This window comes from Pholis gunnellus (assembly GCF_910591455.1).
Source record: "Pholis gunnellus genome assembly, chromosome: 18".
Taxonomy (NCBI): Eukaryota; Metazoa; Chordata; class Actinopteri; order Perciformes; family Pholidae; genus Pholis; species Pholis gunnellus.
Window position 1 is genome coordinate 10,028,786 of NC_136545.1, and position 23,193 is coordinate 10,051,978.

The window sequence follows — 23,193 nt, forward strand, 5'->3', positions numbered from 1 at the left end:
AGAGGAGGTGTGAGGGATTAAAAAGAGAAACATTAAAAGAAAAAGAGATTTAAAGATGGGAGACTCGGAATGCTACAACTTGAAAAGTGAGGAGCACGTGACCAACAAACTAATCTGCTAGCATGTTTTCACTGCTGGCCGTGTGAGCTATTACAATGTTGTCTATAAACAGAGGCTGGCATATGAATGCATTCTGAAATGGGACAAGATGTTGGTAGTCTGAGTAGTTCTGCGCCATGATGTTAATGCAGATAAACAGTCAGTGTGGACAGAAAAAGGGACGGAGCGCCTTCGCTGAAATGCAATCTCAGACATAAAAAAAACTTGAATATGTTTCCCACTTTTCTGATCATTTCCTCTAAAGGGTAAAGTTTACTGTGCCATGCCTTAGCTCTTAAGTAGTTTTACTGAAGTAACAAGACAAGGAATGGGAAATGGACCGGGAGAAAGAGGATAATGGAGTTATATAGACTCCAACCATCTGAAAGGACACTGTCTGAGATAAACTCAATTAAGAAAAGAATAGAAACTTCAGCTTAAACACACCCTGTCTAATACCAGTTGTTAAAACAGCCTCGTGAGTCAAAACAAAGGGAATTTTCCGAGTATCCTGTGGGTGGTGGTACGTAATAATTCCAGCTGGTTTGTGTTACATTACACTAGACTATTATTAACCCCGGTTCATCTGTGCATCTTTGATTAGAACGAGTTCAAATGGAGATTACTGGGTCAGCTGAGACAACGCGGCTATTAGCGATTATTGATTAGACGCTCCTTTTTGCAGTGGGACAGCCCGTGTCATCACGAGGACTATCATCCGAGTGGGCCAGCTGCTAGCGGTACACAATCGTTGCCATAGGGATGGTGTCCAGGGAGACAGCTGTGGCCTTTTAGCAGCAGCCACACTGCACACAGAAGGTCATTCCTCACCTAAGGTACCTTTCTCCGACTGTCCATCACAGATTGTTTCCAGGCAACCGATCTAAAGCTCTTTGTTTGTTTTTCGAGGAAGCAGTCCGCCCTCTCAGTTGTTTTTTTTCTTGCCATTTCAGTAGCGAAAATAACAAATGAATTGGGAAGAACAGACAAGAGATGTGAGAATCCAGCTGAAGTGCCTCATTCTCAACGATAAAACAAGGATTAAATGCAACAGCGTAGGCCGGTGGATTGACTGCAGCCGACAGCCTGATCCAGCACCCTTCCCTAATATACAAAAGAGGAATGAAGTGAAAAGGGGGACCAAGTTTCATTGATCTGGGTGTGCATGGTCGCTCTCTCAAATTAAATACTCAACGTAACTGCCTGCGCTAGGTGGAGAACAATGTACACTCTGGGATGTTACGATTTGAGTTGGTTGTAAGATCACTTAAACCTGTAGTCCCTGATAACGCCATTAGGGGCAGCACAAACAAGCTGTAGACACAACACTGACATGTTATCACCTTTTAAGTTGAAATGGTGAACATCTTTTTAAAACATCCAGCAGATTAGCATTCATTTGGTGCTGTCATCCTCGCCACCTGGAGAATGCTCCAATGGCTCCAGCTTCATAGTGAGTATCTACAGTAAGTAGTCATGTGATCCATTTCTAATTTAATATAGCCACTGTATTATGTAGATATGTAATTGGTAGTGCTTACTTTTCTTATTATTTTTTTATACAGACAAAAACGTATGCCGACAATTTTAAAAAGGTGTTATAAACTTGATTTTGGTGATTTTGAGCATACCTATGACTGCTAGTATATTCAAAAACATTTAGAAATAGCTACATGTTATGCACCCATCATCACCCTGTGCAACAAAGCTATAGAGGCAAGTTATGTCATGCTGCTAATATGTGACTAAATATATGATTTATTTTACAATAACAACTGGTATTTTGTGTAGAATAGAGTTGACATTAAAGACGCCATCCATGTAAACCATGAATTTTTGGCATGTGTTTTATACCAACATATCTTTTAATCTTTTATCTTCAAGTGTTTTGTCTGGATCTAATATGACTCATCTCTACGTAGTTGTGAGTTTGATAATCATCAAAGGCTGTTTCTAAATATCATATGGCCATATTTTCCTTCACCTAATAAAGAATGAAAAGAAAGAAAAATCATTTTTGCATGAAAGTCAGAATTGATGGATGTGATACACCGCCATCTTCTCTAGTCTTTGAAGAGAGAGTCTATCTGCATGAGCAAACCCACTCTCATGACTGAGCTCCTCTTAGTCCAACTGATCCATAGCTGAGTCTGTCTTTGCGTGAATGGCCATGATGCAGTCTGTGATAGTGTAGCCGTCAGCAGTGACAGCAAGGAGACTGCCAGGCACCCAGCTGGACCAGCTCCAACAGTATCTACCCACATATGAAAAGCACATAAACACGAACACATACATAATTACATGACATTATTGAGTTACGTTGCTGACTGCTGCATGTTAGCTACGGTGACAGACATGTCTCGTGCCAAGGTTTTGGCTGTGACGATGTTAAAAAAAAACTCCCACTGGGCAGGTTGCCATAAATAACGCTATTCGATCAGAAAGGTGGTAATGTGTTCTTATAAAAGTAAGCATTGTGCTGTTTTAGAAGTGATGTGTCAGCTTTTTCTCTATAGTGAAAGGAGAGTACCCAGTGGTTCCCGGGAAAGTTATACAAGTGAAGGTTCTTCTCAGTGGTTCATTTTTTGTACTGCATCTAGTTTCCATATATGGAGGCCACAACTTATAGACTTTAAGTAATTATTTTGGTTTTGTATCATCATAAATGAGCAGAAGACGACAATGCTTGTCATTCACAAACCAAATGAGTGGTGGGACAAAATATTTAAGCCCGAGCGCTGCACTGTACTGAACCATTGTCAGTAAACCGTTTGTAAATGCAGACTGTAGCATGCAGGTCTCGCTCTATTTTACTGACACTAATCTCGAGCCATTGAGGCTTATAACAGAAGCAGCCATTATGTTATGTCAGTTCCCCTCGGCCAGTCTGTCCACACTTCTGCAAATAGGCGTGTTGCCAAGACAACAGCTCACACACCTTGCCATCCGAGACCACCTGGGGGAGGCCTCCGAAGGACTAAATACATAAATGCATGCATAAGCATACAGTGCAAACTAAATACGCACACGCACGCACGCACTCTAATGCACAACACACCAAACCGCAAGCCCGTCCTTATCTATTTTACACCACATTACACATGCCCACATGTCTGCATAACCAAGACCAATCAGAGGGAGTATATGTGCACAGAGTCATGCGAGTCACCCCGCTACACACAGCTGCGTCCTTGAGGAATAAAAGCTGCAACAGGGACTTGAACATAGTGACTCACCGAAACTCTCTACATACATACAGTGCCACAATTATCACATCTTAATAGTTGTAATTCCAGAGGAGTGTACCAGTTAATATGTATATTGTGCTCATTTGCCGGCAAATAAAGCTCATCTAAAATAATGAGAGTGAACAGCGCAGAGTGGCTGAGATATGTGTGTGTGTGTGTTTGTGTGGTGGGAGTGGGAAATGTACCTTTTTCCTATACTGCTGTTTCTCCTGGCGAAGAGCGGTTACCTCAAGCTTCAGCGCTCGGTTTCTTTCCTCCAGAAATCGAAAGCGGCTCACATTGTAGGCCGAGTGCCCGGCAGATTGCTGGGATGAAACTTCATATCTCGTCTGCAACGACAAAAAGTAAAGATGAGGAAAAATCACCAACACAGTATGAGACATTTCTTCTATCATTACTATAATTATGAGTAGTAGTAACTGTTATACTATACCATATACAAATGTAACACGATTAACTAGACTAAATATACAGTAACAAGACAAGAGTCCACAGCCTTGCTAGCGGCTCTGTGAGACTACACTTAGGCCCAGCAGAGCTTTGCGCTAAATGCTAATGTCAACTTACTAACAAGCACATCATGACAATGCTAGCATTCTGATGCTGAGTATAATGTTCATCAACGTAGTTTAGCGTGTTAGCATAACACTTGCCAACTAGCATATAAGATAAGTATAGCTGAACGTGATTAGTTGCGCTATTATTTGTTCATAGACCAAAATACTGGACAACTCAAAATTAGGACCTGATGATGGAGCAAGATGAAGTCAGCGGATCACCAACATTAACATGAATGTGTGTACCAAATTTCATGGGAAACCCATTTCACTCAAAACCATACATTTGAAAGACGGGATTACAGAGGTGAGATGGAGCGATATTTCACAAGATAAATGAAAACTTTGACCCGCTGGTTGAACAACAGAAAAAAGCCAGACGATTAACAAATTCCTTAGGATACCTCATCTGGGCACCATGGATATCTGTACCAAATCACAAGGCAATGCAATCCAATAGTTGTTGAGGAATCTAGACCAAAGTGGTAGGCCGTCCACCTGAAGAACAGACGGGGGTATGAAAACCATACATGAGGAGGAAGCGGCCACTTGATTAATATAAGTTATGGAAGAGGACATAAGGCTACTGTCAATCTTGCTTACAGCGACGTACTCGGGCTTTAGTTCCATCCCGTGGGGTCAGTCACAGGAAAAGGATTACCAGGCCTGAAAATGAAGCTGCTACTGCAACAGGTTTTGAGCCTCAGCAGGATTTGCCAGTCAGTGTTTTTCTCCTTAGAAGTTTTCTTGATGGATTAGAATGGCCTTTGAAAGTGAATTTTCACTCTGACGCTTGGACCTTCCATGGAAATAAACTGCATATCTGTAATGGGCAGATTGGGGTGTTGAATAGTTTCTGGTATTGCTCGGCTTTCCTTCGCGCCAGACATCCATGTGTACAATTTGATAGTGCGTTATTGAGTCAACAATTGTCTTGTTTTGGAACAGAACTGATCTGCTGCCAGTCTTGTACTTTTTACATTTTCCGATGACTTTTGAGGCCACCAGAGGGGCCGCAGATAGCAGAGGAACTGAGCAGCTGTTTGGCCGAGGTAAGGAGGGAAGCTGATTTAGAATAAGTGCATGTACACTCTGCCCGTGCCTCCAGAAGTTAAACACCATCCAAGGATGCGAGGGTGCCTTTTTGCTCCATTTTGTGTCAGATGAAAGAACTCTTCCCGATGAGTTCATCTAAAAACAGATTTGATGCTCTGCTCCAGCATATCTACTTTTAGTAATGTAAAAGTATGAAACGGGAACATTTTGGAGAGCTACAATCATTAAATCCCAAATGGGGTGTAGTCTTCCCATTTGCCTTCTGAAAAAGCACACTTAGCCAGCCCAGCCACTCCAATAGTACCAGCGCTATAAAAGGGAAAACATTACCACCCTAGACAAAGGAAATCTGTGCTGCATTACTCTGAAGTCTGTTCACTTTTCTCTTTATCTCTGCTTTCTCCCTCTAAAAATTTAAATTACCACTTGGAGGATAATTAAGGAAGAGATGAAAATATATGCCAATTCTTCTCTTAAAGCACTTTTCTCCTTGTAGAAACCCACAGAACAGACCAACGAACAGATGGTTCTAATATCGGTTAATATAACTCTGATATATCAATTAGCGTGTTAGCAGAGCATTTGGCATCTCGTCAGGCACATAAAAGAACTCGCACAAAAATAACAACCGTGTCCCGACTGCAAGCTAGACTATCATCCTCCACAAAGACAAAAAGCAAAGTTGCAGGCAATATGTCTGTTAACAGATAACAGCCAAAGCTACCAAAGCCAGTATGATGGACCTGCCAAGCAGACAGAAAGACAGCCAGATACACCTGCTAATACAGCAGACCTGCCAAGCAGACAAGCCTGCAGATAGACCCACCAGTGTAATACGGTGGACTTTCCAAGAACAGACAGAGAGATAGACCTGCCAACCAGTACTGTGTTTTCCAAACAGACAGACAGACTAACACATTCAGTCAGCCTATTTAGAGTGAGATATTAGGCCATATGGACATCTATGTGAGAACTGATGCATGAGTCATTTAGACCAGAAAACCATTGGTGCAAGAAAAAAGAAAAAACTGAATGTGCTCTCGAAAAAAAACAAAAAACAAAAAACAGGTTATCACTTTGGTAACCCGACAACATCTGGTTATTATAAAAGTATTGCTAGCTGGGCACTGGAGCAGATTAACGGTACTCATCGACACTTATCAATGCCAGGTCGAGACGTCTAATTGAGACGTGATTAGTTCGGTCCCCAAATCAGTCAGTCAGAGGTTGTGACTACACCAGTCCCAACTGTGCCGTCCGCTTGGGAGACATCATCCTTGTACCGAGGGAGCTGCCAAAGCTGCTCTGACAGGAGCTGCGTCAGAGTTGGGAATCGTGACGCACTCGTGCGCTCTGGGGGCCACAAGGAGCACTGACGACATCTCCTGCTAATATGTGAGCCAGGAGGGGAGGAATTCAAAATGGACAAAGTGAGACACATTCAGGGGCCGTGCATTCACTCCCAAAGGTGGGCCGTGTCACACACTTTCTGAATGGCAGCCTTTTTATATCAATGTGGATTCAACATTTGGCATTCATGCAGTCATTATGATGGGAACAGCGGTTCTTTGCATTTTCTGTTTGTCTTTCATAGACCACTGTGGATGAACATAAGATACCAGTATAAATAGTGCGTAAATAAGTAGCTTGATGCGACACCGTTTATCAGAAGAGAAAGACCGCACACTCTGCAAAATTAGTGTTTCTCTTCCTTTTTGTATACATCACAGTGGATAACACACACAAAGAAGGAATAATAATTCACAAGTGTTTGTGTAAATCGGTTACAATGTCTCATAAGCCGCTATTATCCAAGCCAAGCACTGTATCTAAAATTGCTTGTTTCCTCTTTTATGTCTTTTAATCCTATTGAGTAAAGCTAGTCCATCTCAAGGGGTCAGTCAAAGGTAAAAGATTACTCGAGCAATAAATGAAGTTTTGACTGGAGGTGAGACAGGAGTGAGACAGCACTCAGGAAATATCAAGTGGACTTGTCGGCCTAAAATTGTGCTCTTAAACTGACTTCCAAGCCCTACTAGTGCTCGCAAAAGCTATGTGAAAAATGTCTGAGGTAACCTCTCCTCAACCGTATTTGCCCCTTCTGTCGTATCTCAAAATTCAGGCATAGCGTGCTCAGAGGAATGCTACGATAACGAAAATGTAACCACATGTTGCTCGATAACCCTAATGACAGGAATAGCTCGGCAACTACTGGTGAAGGTGATGTCTGTATTTCCCAGTATCATCTAGTGATCTCTCAGTGTACTTCACCGTCATTCAGTCGCTAGGTTGATAATGAGAGACTGCATCTGCTATTGTTGATTTCAGTGACACACAATCTAAAAAGTTGTAACCATTTTATATGCTAAATTATTAGCATTTTTCTTTCCTTCATCAAAAGAAGGAAATTCCTTTTGTGTTTACCAATCTCAATACAAAAGGTCAAAGGCAGAGCGAAGCAGAAACTTGAGGTCAAAAGGGAGTTTAACTTTAACTTACACAGAGGCAGCACACTTTACAAGTCGTCACTCAATGAAGTTTCTTGAAAAAAAAAAAAAAAACATTCGGGGAGCTTCACTTTCTGTGAATTGCCCGACCTGCACAGCACCGTAGACAACACCAATGATGGCTACACTGCAAAAGGATTATCTATATAACACTGATGAACAACTGGAGGCTGGGGTAACTGTTTATTAAGCAAAGCAGATAATGTGGGTAGCTTTTAAGATGCGTCAGCATATAATGACGTAATAGTGGCTTTTTAGTACTTTATTCCGTGCACAGTTAGGCTTTCCTCCACTTTTGCAGCAATTAATGGCTATCGATTTTAATTCTTCATGGACACCAGGAAATGCTGCGAGTACAGTCATCCAATGATTCACTTCATAAAACCACAATTTTCTAAGGATTTAATGGCATTTCTGCTTTGTTGGATGACTTATGGTGGAGGGACACAGGAGAGTGGGTTAGTAAAGCAGCATGTGGTGGCTGGCTTCGAACCAAGGGCATTGTGGTTAAGTGGCGTGTGCTCAGCCAACCGACCCACCAGGATACCCCGAGGTAATCTTATTTTGACTGGGGTGTGATTTAAATGGATTGTCACATCGCCATCTGGTGTGTGAGTGAAATACTTGCATCCGGGCTGCCTGATGCAGTCAGCCATGGATGTACAGCTATTGACCCGTCATTAAATGGGTTTTCACAAAGAGAAAAATCAGTCTTTTCAAGCCACTCTTCTCCAGCACAAGTGTTGTTGTGAATGTGTTGCACTTGGATTTGGATTCAGACAGACTGTTATAAATCTAGCGTCAACTGCTCAAGAGATAAATAATTCAGTATCGTTCACAAACACTTATCGCTGCTCTTCATGAAAAGAATACATGGTGTCCTGTGTTATCCCAGAATGCATTAAACCTCTCAGAATCACAGCAGCATCCAGCACATAATGTGTGTGTTTGGGAGTTTAAGAAAAGGACAGACATGTATGTTTTTGCTGATACAAACATTGACAATGTCCCTACCTTCAAAGCAGTACCGCTAATGTCCCAAAATGACTCTCTTCCCGTCACATTACAGGCTGGCAGTGGAGGCAGAGGTGACGCGTTTGCGCGTAAGCACGTGTTTTTGCTGGTGCACGAGTGCCTGTGTGTGCGCGTTTTGGAATGAGCGTTTCAGATCTGCGGCTCCACTAGCTTGCCTGTTCTGTACGCTACTGGAACAGGCTGGAGGTCTCAGTGAAAGCAAAAAAAAAAAAAAAAGCTACAGTAGCTTGGCACTCTCAGACCAGACAACGCAGACACACACAGACACACACACACACACACACACACTCCCTGAGTCCCACCCCTGAATGTGTTCACGCTTCCTCTCGCGCTCTCTGCTTCTTCCTCCAGTCGTGCTTTAAAATCCCCCCTCCCTGACCTTCTTTGCTCTCCGTCTCGCCCATACGCAGACATGTGCACACCCCAAAACGACGTCACACTGGCAAGAAAAAAAGAAGAGAAAAAAAAGACACGCAGGGCAGCTTTCATTTAAAAGGAATTTGTAAATCTGTTGAGCAGTGATGTGTAAATCATTACATCATAGATGAGCATTTTGTCCTCTCTGAATAGATTTCCCAAGCAGAGTAGATAATGGTCCAGCATCCCTGTTTGCTCTGCATCTGGTTTTCTGTTTTGCTGACAGAAGCAACAAAACATACATCACTCCAGATTTACACATAAGTGATATATATATATATATATATATATATATATATATATATATATATATATATATCACATGTTTAACGTTTGCTCGGTATTACTACTTGCAACTTTCCTCCAGCATCAAATCCAATCTACACTTTAATGTTCCTGGACAGACCTCAGATACAACCGTCCATCTGCTCTCTTCGCCTCCTCTAAATCCCCGATCGGAGGTCTCAAATTGAATCAGCGTGGTGGTTTTAGTGAGGTTGCATCAGCAGCAGGCACTCAAATGCATTATGTCGATAGGCGTCCTCCGTTTTAACACTGGAACGGAGGCACAGGTCGGAGGAGAGGACAGAAAGAAAGGAGACACCAAGTGTGCGTGAGTGAGAAGGAGGAAGCGGGACGTACTCTTTGTTCCACTCTGTTGCCTAGCAACGCTTGCTTCCATCCTTACCGTACCGACGCGTTGCTCTCGTAGTGAGATGGTTTTCGCGCGTGACATGAAGCCCTGTGAGACCGGGGTTCGGGAACAGATGGAAACTGGATTGGGCAGAAATATGCAACGACCCCTTTAAATATGCAAATAGCTGAAGGCAACGTGTCATTTAACTACCCAACAAGCTGCTACCTCTACAGCATGCTGTGGCCGGGCTTTCTTTCCTCAAGTTTTGATTGTTTCATATGGGTGTTTTTTTAAGAAGCATGCTGTCCTCTTCTGGCCATATGGAATAAAAGGAAAAATCCATACATGTGGGATGGAGTTATCGGTTGAAGACTTTCTCTACACCTGGTGACACACGTCATATGGTACGTTTTCCAGGAAGCTAACAAAATAGATTTTGTATGGGGATGCATTGTTAAATATTTAAAATAGAAAAAAATAGCTTATTTGATATTTCACTTCAAGGACTGAGTTCTTCTCACTGAGCCACTGCAGAGCTTCTGTTATTTGTTTTTATCCCCATAAAGAATAACAGTCACGGGTAGAAATGCCTTTTACAATCTATCTTGTTGGTCAGCAGATCTAAACCAGGACAAGGCAGGACAGTTGCCATCAAAGCTCCCGAAACATGTGTAGCATAGGACGATTTAAAACCACAGCAGCAGACAGTTGTTCATTTGTTAGGGTCCTATAAGGTAAAAGATTATTGAGAACAACGGATTTGCGGACAGAAACACAAAACTCTCAACTTTAAAATGTTAAGACTGGAGGAGCTGGAATGAGATTAAATACCATTCGGGAATAACAATGGTGATCGTGCTGAAGAACAAAAATAGATGTTGAGATCATATTTTTGAAAAATCATAAACTTCTTGTTCTGCTTGTGTGCTCTACAGATCAGAAAATAGACCTTCCCAGTGATAAGATTTTCTGTTTTTTGAGCTACATCTGTGTTCTAAAGAGTCTTTTGGAGAAGGTGGTTGACAAACTCCAACAGGAAGTCTATCATGAACCATCGCGGTATAATAACGTGTAATGAAGATCTATAAGATTAGGTTGAGCAGATGTTCCTTTTTTCTAAGAACAGTCCATAAATGTGGTGCTTTATCCCAAGATTCCCTCCTCTCACATGGGCTAATCACAGAGGAGGCCTGTTTTATGTTGATAACAGGATAATTTAATCATGACTAGTAGTATAAATTAGTGTTAGTGGGCAAACTTCCCCCTCCTAGTAGTGCTTTCATGTCGTAGCAGTAGTAGCAGTAACGCAGGCCTACAGTACATGGTACCACAGATACCTTGCCCTTGGTGTGCAGGTGGTGATGCTGTATGTTTCTGGCAGCAATCATGGCCAGCTGTCTTTGGATCCACTGTAACTCCACCTGAGACCGCCTCAGCAGCTCCTCCATGTTAGCGTCGGACGTGTGATCCCGCATTACCACCTGCAAAACCCACACGACCAAGAGATTACACACGCTGCAAACCTCACTGAACCACGCACACAAGCAAAACCAACACATACAACTGAATGTGTACATAATAAAAGGGACTGCAAGCAGATGTACACACAGAAAAACATGCATTCACTACCGTTTCATGTCAAGTACATGCCTTTTGTATTTGTGCGTTTCTGGTTAAGATTTGTACTTTAGTGCTGAACTTCTGCACGTACTTTGTTACTCGTGTGCACCTTCAAGTAAATAGCTAGACAATTCATTGTCATTACATCATCTTTAAACAAAAATGTACAACTGCACATGCAAACATAAACACAGAAAAGAATGCAAACGTTTCATGACACTTACTGTACAATCCCTTCATCTTCTTTCATTTAAAAACACATAACTTGTTTGTTACTGCAAGTATATAGTCGATCCCTGACAGGAACAATGTCCAATTAAACAGTGCATGCCACCTGCATCAGCACGTCTACATGCATGTGTAGGTGCTGACTGGTGTGATTGATATATACATGTGTGCCCATGTGCTCGTGTTTGAGTGTGTTCATTGAGTGAGAGAGAGAGAGAGAGCGCCACTCTGTTACATAACAGAGGATTACTGTATCACAGCAACACAATGACAGGGGGGTGCATGGAAAAAACATAAGATTTTATCAGTCAGTGCTAAAACCCCATCTATGTGTCCTGTTTTGTACCTTTGCGCAAACACACACACACGCACACACACGCGCGCACTGTATTCATAGAAACTACCATACAGTGACACGTGGAAGGTTAAGAAGGTTAATGCTGCTTCAGGAGATTGGACTTATCTGACTCTACTGCTGCATCATAATAAATACTCAAACAGCTGATTTCCGTCATCTGCATTCTGTCTTTTAGACTAATGCATGTCTTTTGTAATGAACAAAAGCAACTGCAGAACAAGATCACAGTGATGAAAAAAAATTGGGATACTCAAAGTGCTTTTTGGGGGGGGGGGGGATACTATCAACAACAGAGTCAACCGACGGAAAAAGAAGAAATACTTGTTTTTCTTAGAAGAAATAGAAAAAATAAATACTGTCAAATGAATCAGCTCCCTCTTCCCCAGTCTCTCTTAAAGCCTCAGCCAACTGCTCAAACAGCTTCTCCGTGCTGACTCACCTTGGACAGCTTCTATTTCCTTGCAGGGGACTGGTGGACGAGGACAGACAAAGCAACAACAACAACACGAAGCTCAGGAGTCCTGTAGATTTATGCAGAAATGTCCCATCCCACCGAGCCATCTATGAAGCTGCAGCGGTAAGCATCTCACAGATTTATTAAAGTAAGAGGAGGGTGCTGTGCGGGCCTCATTATCCAGGCCTGACAGGGGGTTTTCATTTGCCATCTATCTATTAATTATTCTATTATACCATTACTATGATTGATTTGCCATAAGTATGTCACCTCCCTCTGAAGAAGAGCATTACTATTGTGATGCCATGTAGTTAATTCTGAGCATTATTGTTGTGCTATTAACACTTTAGCACATTCCCAATTAGAAACACGTGGAGTTCAGTTATTGGGTTATGGCATTATTACAAACAAAAAAGTTCCTCTTTAAAATATATATTTTTTTATATAAAAAAATTAGCTTTAAATGGTTTTGGAGACACGTTCCAAGCTCTGCATGTATCTAAAGCTTATAATGCATGCACTTTGTCTGCAGTGCAGGAGTTTCTGCAACTGGAGAAAAACTTCAAAACTAAAATTGCAGTTTGCATATCCTTTTAAAAAGGACAACAGATATCTAAGAATATGATGTTGCACCTGCCTGTAACACTGTAAACCTTAAATATTAATAAAAATCCTATTTTTTTTTTGAGGGTGGGGAAAAAACTACCACTAATAACTTTGAAAGGTTACGTTTTACCCATCCATGTGAGCTGGCCGGTTGCTCTCATCCTCTTCACAGTGATCTTCTTTTCTGTTGGCTTCTCACCTTCCCGATAATAATCCTTAAAATCCTCAACAACGATAAGCCTCAAAAGAAAAATATATGACATTTCAAAAACGTTAAAAAAATAAAAATAAAAATAAAACATGCATGGATGCTGTGTATCGCTGTACTACATAGGCATGTCCGCCTGTAAGTACGAGTTTGGGACAGCTTTACACCCGACATGACTTGCTCTTTTCGCACATAAGTCAGTTATGATTCAACATTTTCTCTCTCGCGGTCTACATGTACCCAAGGCTGCCTGCTGTTTCACCATATGGCACACTTAACGAGAACATGAAATATGAACTGGTGACGGGGAAAGAGCATTTAAGGCTAACCTCGCACATACGGGGACGGACCTGACCTCGTGCTTGTGTAGCGCTAACGTTAAAGGTCCAATATAACGTAAGCATGACCCCGATACTTTACAGCAACACATTAAAGACACGGGTTGATTTATACAACTGACAGCACCCTAAACACACACACCTGGTCCATTTCACTTTACCTGATTAGCTCTTCGCAAGGTAGAGGACCCCTTACCTTAGCCCGAGTGCAATCAACCTGGATAATTGAAAACACCTGTGTGGCTGTGCAGGGCCTTTAACGCTGCATTACTTTTCTTTTCGTGGCTACTTGAGGACAGGAGAACTCCTCAACACACAGACATAAACAGCCCTGACATCCGTCTTCTCCAGATTGAAGTCGCGTTTCTGGCCACCAGATAGGTAGAATTCTATCTCTGGTGTCTTCAGCTGCTGAGGTTGCCTATACTGGGATTAGCAGTGGTTTAGCTGTATGGTTACTGCTGCTGTAGCAAGGGGTGACTGAAACCAACAGTGAAAGTACCATTCCATTGTTTAAAAATAGGCTACTAATCATTGTAGAGCTGGAAAGTTTGTTAGTCTGAGAGTCAAGTCAATATTATTTATACAGCCCAGTGTCACAAATTAGCCTCAAGGGGCTTTACAATCTGTGCTGAATAGATAATTGCTATCTTTTGGCCCCGATGCAGAAAAACAACAACTTTTTAACAGGGGAAAAACTCCATGAACGAGAATTTAGGCCATACAATACTCAAACATGTACAGAAATTAAAATAGGAGAAAAGCCTTCAGCTTCCCATTAATTTGTAACCAATTTATTTTAAAAGTCCCAAAGAATGTGCCAAATACAAACCAAGAGATTTATTCACCATTTTACTGATACACAATAGTTACACATCAATCGTCATGGAGAAAAACATAAAAACACAACTCCAGGTTGAACGCATGTATGTTGTTCTTGCTGCTGGTCTCAAAGAGAAGTCTGTTCTCACTTCCTGTCCGGGCCAAACGGCTATAAACAGTCACCTTGACAGATGAACTGGTCCCAGAATTGTATAGCGTGTAAGAATGCAGGTCGCTCATTTTTCCTTGTTTTAATCCAGACAGAAGTGCTGTCCTAACACATCTCCCCCTCCTTTTAGTAACTGTGTGGCAGTTTCAAACTCCAGCGGGATATTCTTGATCTGAGATTTCTTCAGGTCTCTCTCCATCAGCTAGGGATAAGAACATGGGACACATTATTCATGCTACTCAAATAGAGTATAAAGGAGTATTAGCATTTATTAGTTAGCTTCCATTTAGTTTATTTATGTACCAATAGACAATAGTGAGTAACTGTTATCTAAAGTGTGACCTTACCTCATATGTTGTTATCTCCAGCAGCTCGTTGATGTCCTCCTCTTTTCCTGACAGAGGTGTGTTGATGGACCCAGCAGCTTTGGCCACATCTGGATGGTAATGCTTCTGCAGTGTCTGCAGGAAACGAGAAGAAAATAATTGAAAATAAGGTATGCTTCCTTTAAGTTAGATTCCTAAATGTATATGATATTCCTTCATCTTGTTTTCCAATCAAAACCCTTAGCTGACAGGTCACGGCTCAGTTAAATTCAGTGTCGTGGACGATTTATTTGGGAATCCAAAACCATCCCATGCTGTACACACCTTAATCTCCCACAAGCTGCTCTCTAAGGCACGGCACTGGGCAGGATCCTCTTCGTCCATTAGATACGGGTCCTCCACGGGCTCTGTCATTATGAATAGAAACAAACCTTTACATGTATCCTAACATGCTTCCTTGGATTGTGCATCACAGTAAAAAGTATTACAAGCTGTGTATATATAACGAATCGGACTGGCAATCTAAAACCCCTGACATTTTGAAACTGATGAAAATTCCAACCACAAACCATCCTCACCATCCTGTGTGCTGGGCTTGTGAATAAGGACTCTGCAGGACGGGTGGCGCCGGATCAGGTTGTAGATGAAGGGCAGCACTATGAGCAGGGCTGTAGGCGGCGCTGTGAGAGCCAAACGAGCCAGGCGTTTGGCAAACGCAGCCACGAGGTACACTGGCAAGTGGCTGGAGGAAGGCACAAACACATATGCAGCAAAGGTTACTAATGCATATATAAGCTACAATACAGTCAATTTAAAATCAGATTATCACATTCTCCCTAAAAACTTTTAGTAAAGCATGAATGTTCTTACCTGGAGCTAAGGAAGAGGTTAGCTAGGTGGAAAAAGCGTGCTCTGTACTTCACATGGAAAACAGAAGGCTCAAGCAGATTATACAACTTCTTGTAGAAATCCGGGTAATCTCTGCAAGCACACACAACATATAGTACAGTAATTATGCAATTCAAACACATCTTTTAGTCTACTGTTGTCCTTTATAGATCCAGAATGGAGCCTCATGTTTCTTCAACATATTACTGTCATTAATGTGGCTGATAAAGTAATCAAATTAATTGTTTTTTTTTCATTTAATACTCACAGGTTGTGTTGATGTATGAGGACAAAAAGCCCATTGAGGGCCAGCAGGCTGATAGCCCCACCTGTTCAACAAAAACATGACAAGATATCAGGATTACCAGCATCGCCCTATGTAAAGAAACGCCCCTGTGGTTATTTTAAAGCACTCCTTGTCACATGAAGATGGTGAAGTACTGTCACCACTGAGCCACACGCACAACTTACCGACTTCATAGGCCGCGGTCAAGAAGTCGATCATCAGTGTGGGTTTACTCAAGTTGGGCAAAATGGAGACATGGAGGATCACCAAGATCTTTTTGTAAATGCTGCTTGGCAGCTACAACAGAGAGACGAGATGGCACAGTGAATACATTTTCATAAAAAAACATTTAGACATGACCTGTGCAGTCAAGATTTTTACAATACCTTATACTTGAGAAAGCCCAGCCACATCCTCTCAAAGGCACGCTTGTGTTCCTGTTGTGAAGTAGAACATTTAAAATCATATTCGGGGGAAGATATCTAAGTTAAGAAATGTCAACGTCGAATTAAAAATGTTTTTACTTACATTCAGTTTAGTAGCTTTCCAGTCCTCGTGCTTGGCTAGAAAAAAAACCACATCAGTTTAATGACTTGTAAAAAAATAGTATTCATGTACTAAACTAACAAAAACAGCCTCTTCTCCCCACACAGAAGAAACTAACGCTGCAACATTGTGGCGTTGACAACAAGCAGGTCTCACCTTCCTGTTTGATCAAGAAGTTGGTGAGCTCCGACTCCTGGCTCGGCATACCGATGTTGGACATGAGGGTGAACACATTGTTCTGATACACAGGCACCAACGCCTGAGAGGAACAAGACAAGCCCACAGCATTCAGCGCACCGAGTAATATTTACTAAGTAAAAGAAAAATGGGACAAGGAAAGTGATAAACAAGCTGAGCAACAGCAGATGAACTAAGTGGCCCCTACCCCTTTGCTTTTGTCCATGACTTGGGCCACATTCTCACGGATGAAACTCATGACATAATAGCGGACGTCCTCCATCTCAAGGAACTCGAAGAACCTGGAGATCAGCAGGTAGTTGTCTGTTGTTTTGGTCAGCAGTCTGTCCACCACGGCCTGATGATGAAATAATAGAAAACATCAGAAGGCACCTGACAAAAAGGTAGGGTGATTTAAAAAAGAACAACTGCCATATTTCTTGTCTTGGCAAACAAAATGGGGAAATAACTAAAGTCACACAAAGGACTAGATAAAGTATATTCACATTCCCACCACTGACGACCAGGTTGTGCGACATCTTACCTGGATGAGTTCTCTGGGGAAGCTGTAGTGTTGACTCCAGTCTAAGTCCTGGAGGGGATGCTCTCCTTCTCCTGCAGCAAACTTCATGAGGCAGCACAGGGCACTCTCCTGTATTCAGACAAGTTAGTATTAAAAAAAATTAACAAACAGACAATAACTTACTTACTTGACTCTCCTTTTCATCTGCAATCACATTTTTACTGTAAGAGCAGCATGGTTCTTTGGTTGGTGTGTGTGTGTTTGTGTGTGTGTGAGAGAGTCTTTCACCTTCACATCATGAAGCTCATGGTTGAGGTGCTCAAGCAGCATCTCCACACAGCTGTTGTATCGGTGTCGCATGAACATGCGGTACTTCTCTTCAACACTCAACCCTCCTGAAACAGAAAATATACACATATAAATATTTGTGTGACCTGCAGCAGTTCGTCAGCAGTAGGTAACCTACGTCAGCGCTGGTGTAACACTACTATATGTAATGTACTATTATTATTAACCTAGTAACGTTACTCACCACTCAACGCCTCTTCCTCCTCCTCTTTAGGCAGTTTCCCCAAAAACAGCTCTTTCTTCTCCAACAAGGTGCAGAACAATTTGCTGCAGGCATTGACGGCGTTGACAACATCTTTCTGTTTTTCTGACTGGAAACAGACATGGAGAATAAAACACACGTGCAGTGTGTGGTTTTAGTAACCAAGAGAAGCACGTTAACATCCGTACCTGGTGTCAATAATGCTCGCTAACCAGCATGTATTCAGCTGGGTCCTATAACAGTGTTACTTAGTTGCGTATATTCACCTCAAGGAACTCAAGGATGTCGAAAACGTCGTTGGCATTTTTTCTACTCTCAAGTACATTTTCAACTTTGGTATTAAGGTCAATTTTAGCTATTTTTCCACTTTTTTCTGATGTTTTCGCCGAAATCACGTTGCGTCTTTTGGCCGGCGCCATGATTATTTGGTGATGCTGCGTTCAAGTTACTTTGTAGTAATATGAAACATGAGAGATATTACTACAAACATCCTGGAACTTACATGTGAACATCCTGTAAATGTTGTTTGTGAATAATTTAAAATAGTTACAGTAAAATCTGTTAAATATCACCATACAAGGAATTACGTAATTTATAAATATACTATATACGACTATCATGCATAGACGGGCGGCAAACATACTTGAGAAAGTTCTACTTTCCTATAACTCCAAAGGTCAGTGAATGCAGCACCAGTCTTGAACCGATGTGTCGCCTCCTAGTGACGGGAGGCTGAAGTTCTGGTTTAGGTTTTAACACAAACTAGCCTAACCACTGCTAGGGTACAGATGAAAGACATTTTATTACACATTTAGTGACTCAGCTGAGTTCTGTCGTCACATTACTTTTCTGATCAAAACATGATTTTTTTCCCCCCATATAATACAATAACTGTGATCTAATCAAATATATTCTGTCCCATGTGTAAACATCTTCACTGCTCCTGCAGCTGTGAAATAAAAGCTATATACTATTTGTGATGTTGACTTTCCTAGCTCAATACATGACAGTGAAAAATGGACTGAAAATAATTAAGTCTCATTCCATTCCGACAGTTATTAGTTGTATTAACACAATCTAAGGTTTGCTTCACGGTAATCTTACCAACGCCAATTGGTAAATAACTTTCAACAAAAAGTATTAACTGGCTTTACAAATTTAAAGAGACATGGCCAAATAAATAACTGCTCACTGAGATCTTACAAAATAGACACTTGTTTTAGCTACAGCTAATCTTTGAAATACATTCTTGCGTGGGAGCTGGAGAGTGGATTTTGTCCCAAATCTTACAGTGGAGTTGAGGTGAAGTGCATATAGGAATGTGAGTATCGCATTGCAAAAAATCCAAACCTATCCTTAATATTCTTCTTACAAGACAAAGACTCAAACAGCTTAACAACAAACACTAATGGAGCTGAGACACATTGGTAGAGGGCATTAGTGTTTGATCCAGGGACAAATTAACACCAGGAAACACTCAGGGTACAATAAAGAACAGAGGTTTTTATTGTCGTTTGTTTAATAACATTTGTATAAGAGAAGCTAAATTTAATATCACAAAAAAAAGTCAATCTTGGAAGATATAATAAAAAGAAAGCTATTTCCCAAAAAAAGAGAGAATATTTAGTTCTGAAAACATCTCTTCTTTCAGCTGGCAGGGCGACCTAATCCGAGTCATTTCTTAAATCTGCGTTGTCCTGGGGAAAAAGGAGAGAGCAACGATGAACAAAATGATTTATTTGAAACATCATGGTTTTCAGCACATATTATTACTCTATGGTGGCTTCCAGATACCTGTTTCTGGTCCTTATTTTCTTGTGCGTCAGTAGCTGAGGCTGTAGCTTCAAAGTCATGGATGGGAAGTGTGGCCATCCAGCTGACCATGGAGCCCTCCTGACACTCCGTCTCCACGATGGTGGGGTAGATGTGAGCCTCCTTGAAGCCCTTGATGGCCTCCTCCTCGCCGCCCCAATCCAGCCGCTCGTGCAGCCCGTCCCCGCCGAACCGCTTGTTGTACCGGTCAAAGTGAACCCTTTCCAGGACCAAGCCCAGTCCCGGAGCTTTGGGAACGTCCACCTTATTGTGTCCCCAGCTACGCTCCAACACCTCCTCCTTGGCGTAGCCCTTCGTCACCGCAATCACCAGGCCGATCATCTTCCGGATTTGGTGCAGCATGAAGCTCTGGCCTCGTACAGTGATCACAGCGAACTGTATATTGCTGTTGATAAAAGGCTCTCCGCAAGACATCTCCATGATGTAGCGGCGGGCACTGGGGTCGCTTGGAGCCTTCTGAGAGGTGAAGTTGTGGAAGTTGTGGGTGCCTTTGTAGACAGCAAACAGAGCGTTCACCTTCTGGAGTGTCCCGGGCTCGAGGCGAAAGGCTGCTATGTCGCCGGTATCATAGTCTTTTGGGGAAAAGGCCACTGTTGGAAGCATATAGGCGTATGTACGAGCATCACAGTTGTTTTTGGAATTGAAACCTTGGGTCACCCGTTTAAGACCTGTTGGAACAAAGAGGAAGAGAAGAAAAAAAAAATGCAGAATGTTAAAAACCATCTCAAACTCCAATCAACAAAACTGGATTATTAGAACCAATGTCTCACCGAGGATTCTGACCTGCGGTGGCAGATGCTCGTTGATTTTTTCAACGGTGTCTTCAATCAACCGCAGCTTTAGAGACACCACTTGGCCAGCAGCAGACACGCCCTAAACAAACACACCAATAATAATGACGCACGCAAACTCACAATACAGTGACTATTTCACTTTTAAAAATGGCCGTGTTGGCCTTGTTCCGTGACAGGTACTCCTTCTGGGATGTCTGCGCGCAGACTCCTACCTTATCTGTTCTGGCACATCTTTGGAAAGACATCTTCTTCATCTCATCGCCATGGTTTTCAGGAATGCAACCGGATTTAATGAGTGCAGTGACCAGTTCATCCTCGATGGTCCGAAACTGAGAGGTTCCGGCATTTCTCTGAAACACAGAAAACACACACATTTAGCAAGACGTTAAAAAAAAAAAAAAAAAAGTGTAGGAGAGGAGAATCAGCTACAGTACGAACCTGCATGCCATAGTATCCCTTTCCAGAGTATGCCACGAGGAGCACCACTTTCTTTTTGGGACATTTCTTTTCATCTTCAGCTTTTTCCTCTTCTGCTTTTAATTTCTTTGCAGCCTGCACCTTCTCAGCAGAGTCCTCGTTTTCCTCGTTGGCTCGTTTCAGCAGCTTGGCCGTCTGCTCATCCCTGGAGCCTTCACTCATCATGCAAAGCGACTTCCAAGGGCCACCTGTGGAGAGACCAAGAAATAATCCGTGACCAGGACGCCCTGTGAGTTACAGGTCATGTTGTGGAAGGTTAGCTGTGATTGTGACGAAGGACGCCATTACATGTTGCACACATATAAACACGGTAAGGAGATAAGTCTTGCGGACAAAAAGGGTATTAAAAAAAAAAAAACAGGAACACACGCAATCACGGATTGCACACCGAATGCATTCACCGGCACGTTGTCTTGGATATGTTCGCTTACCGTTTCTTTCTAACGTCAGTCTGTTGTTAACTAAGGCACTCAACAGCGGTCGGGTTTTAAACATGTCACGCTAAGCCATCATGCAGCTAAAGGATGCAGACTGGCATGTCAGCTGAACTACGGAAGCTAACGCGGCGCGGAATATTCAGATACAACCAACTTCCGGTTACGAAATATAAAGTCTCCTGAAGACGTAACTCTGCCTTGCAAAATTCATTAATATATGTAAATATAATGCTGACTGTAGCTGTGTCTAAGAGTGCTGTAGTAGATGCAGCAACATAAACACATGGCCAAAGTTAACTTTGACCCCTGAGGTAAATATCGCGAGACTCGCCTTGTTCTCGTTTTTGCATACGTAATGAGAGTACTTTTAGTCATTTATTTAAAAGAAACAATTAAAAAAATATATCATTAAATAAAAGAAAAAACAAATGATTTACATGGGCATTTTTACATCCACTTATATGAAAAATTCAACTGCTTAATATGGTCTTTTATGAGGTCTCTTAATGTAGGCAAGTGATGAATCTCAGACAACTTCTGGACCACTTATATCATGTTTTAGAATGTAATCACAATGGTTTTATGTGTTTACGTTTGGTAGAGGACTTAGGAAAAAGAAAACTACATTCAGCCAAATATAGATTCCAGAGCATTCAGACATAAATCCACATGTACTCACATTTCTGTCCACTTGAGTGCAGCAAAATCCCATCAATGGAGGAGTGTTCCAGGTTATGGTTCGCAATTTTGTAACTCTCCTGGCAAATCTCAGGTTGTTATACATAAAAAACAACATGAGGTATAGAAACATATAAAGTCAATATAGACATAATGTGATTTTTCCTTTGGTGGGCTCCTGGAACTATCACTGAATAATCAGAGCCAAACATCAACTGAGCTATGTAATTAATAATCGTTATGCTTTTCATGTAGGTTAGACTACAATTTATCTTGTTATAGGGTAAAACCCACTCTCCTTTCTGTATAGACTGGCTGCTTGTTACAAGGACTCCCCCGCACCTTTCCTTGTGTAACCATATTATAATTATCACTATAATAACATAACTTGATACATATGGGTTTCTTGTATAAACCAATTACATGATACAAAGCATAATCCATAGAAAGAAGTCTTTCCATTATTGATTCACATTAGCGGCTCATCATAATTTGCTATGACTCATGAAACCATAATGCCCTTGAGTAAACGCTTAAGGCAAATTATAGTTGCAATGGGATTCAGCATTCCCCGAGGAGAGAGGTGTTTGTCTCTTTCCCAAGGACTCCACAACAATGAGGGATTGTGGTTGTCAAGAGGCTCAGCATTTAACTCTCTCATCCTGGGATGGCCTTATAATGTCCACTTGCACTTTTTCAGAGCCCCTTATAAGGTGACCAAGTAGTTTTCTGCTGAAAACACGAAGCCAAACATAGGCATGCAATGGGAAAAGGGCCCTGTTTGACACAATCCCAACTCACACGGCGTGTGCCAAATGTTCTAACAAAATGCTAAAGTTACTCACGGCACGCATGGTGATTCTTTATGTGATTCTTCAAGACTGGTGATGCAGCTGATTAGGCTTTGCGTGATGAAAAGCACAGCGTAGGAGTATCATTTACTTGAATAACGATTGCTTTACATAGCCTGTAGCCAGGAGGGCATGAGTGTCAAGACCCAAATAAATTTGTGAAATCTCTGAATGCAGCGACAATCTTTTTCATTTGGCACGTTGTAATTGTAAATTGTAAATGTATGTTCCACCCAGATGTCTTAGAATAATCCCCAAGTATAAGATTCAAACTACTAAAGAGTCTCTTAACTTGGTGGACAAAAACATTTATTTTCTTTTTTTTCGTGTTTTGTTGATGACCATGAATACCTGTGTGAAGCATATCTTTTGCAAACTAGCTGACATTTTCAGCCATCCTCTGGAGTCAGACATAAACAAAGCCGGCATTGTTTTAACCTCAGTGTCCTGAGACGTCTCATCTCAAGT

At 41.7% G+C, this 23,193-nt stretch overlaps 3 protein-coding genes across 3 annotated transcripts in view; all 3 read right to left on the reverse strand.

Moving 5' to 3' along the window:
• rimbp2a (RIMS binding protein 2a) overlaps nucleotides 1-11,031 on the reverse strand; it is a gene marked incomplete at both ends in the record, with an annotated part of 53,848 nt that extends 42,817 nt beyond the window's left edge. The window contains 2 exons of the mRNA XM_079179340.1: nucleotides 3,533-3,676; nucleotides 10,894-11,031. Of these exons, the coding sequence (XP_079035466.1) occupies nucleotides 3,533-3,676; nucleotides 10,894-11,031 (282 nt within the window). The remainder of the gene's footprint in view (nucleotides 1-3,532; nucleotides 3,677-10,893) is intronic.
• A 3,168-nt stretch (nucleotides 11,032-14,199) lies between these two features.
• Nucleotides 14,200-18,074, reverse strand: noc4l (nucleolar complex associated 4 homolog; the record flags this gene model as incomplete). Its single annotated transcript, XM_079178536.1, has 15 exons — nucleotides 14,200-14,561; nucleotides 14,707-14,820; nucleotides 15,010-15,092; nucleotides 15,264-15,427; nucleotides 15,556-15,666; nucleotides 15,842-15,902; nucleotides 16,045-16,156; nucleotides 16,246-16,296; nucleotides 16,388-16,422; nucleotides 16,562-16,664; nucleotides 16,791-16,940; nucleotides 17,127-17,234; nucleotides 17,394-17,500; nucleotides 17,638-17,764; nucleotides 17,922-18,074. 15 exons carry the CDS (start codon nucleotides 18,072-18,074, stop codon nucleotides 14,442-14,444), a joined length of 1,599 nt encoding a protein of 532 aa, XP_079034662.1. The 3' UTR covers nucleotides 14,200-14,441.
• Nucleotides 18,075-19,148: 1,074 nt separating this feature from the next.
• On the reverse strand, nucleotides 19,149-21,474 carry pus1 (pseudouridine synthase 1). Its single transcript, XM_079178662.1, has 6 exons — nucleotides 21,191-21,474; nucleotides 20,721-20,947; nucleotides 20,495-20,632; nucleotides 20,259-20,361; nucleotides 19,450-20,156; nucleotides 19,149-19,352 (listed from the first exon to the last, which is right to left on the reverse strand). Exons 1-6 carry the CDS (start codon nucleotides 21,252-21,254, stop codon nucleotides 19,320-19,322), a joined length of 1,272 nt encoding a protein of 423 aa, XP_079034788.1. The 5' UTR covers nucleotides 21,255-21,474; the 3' UTR covers nucleotides 19,149-19,319.
• Between the last annotated feature and the right edge of the window lie 1,719 nt (nucleotides 21,475-23,193).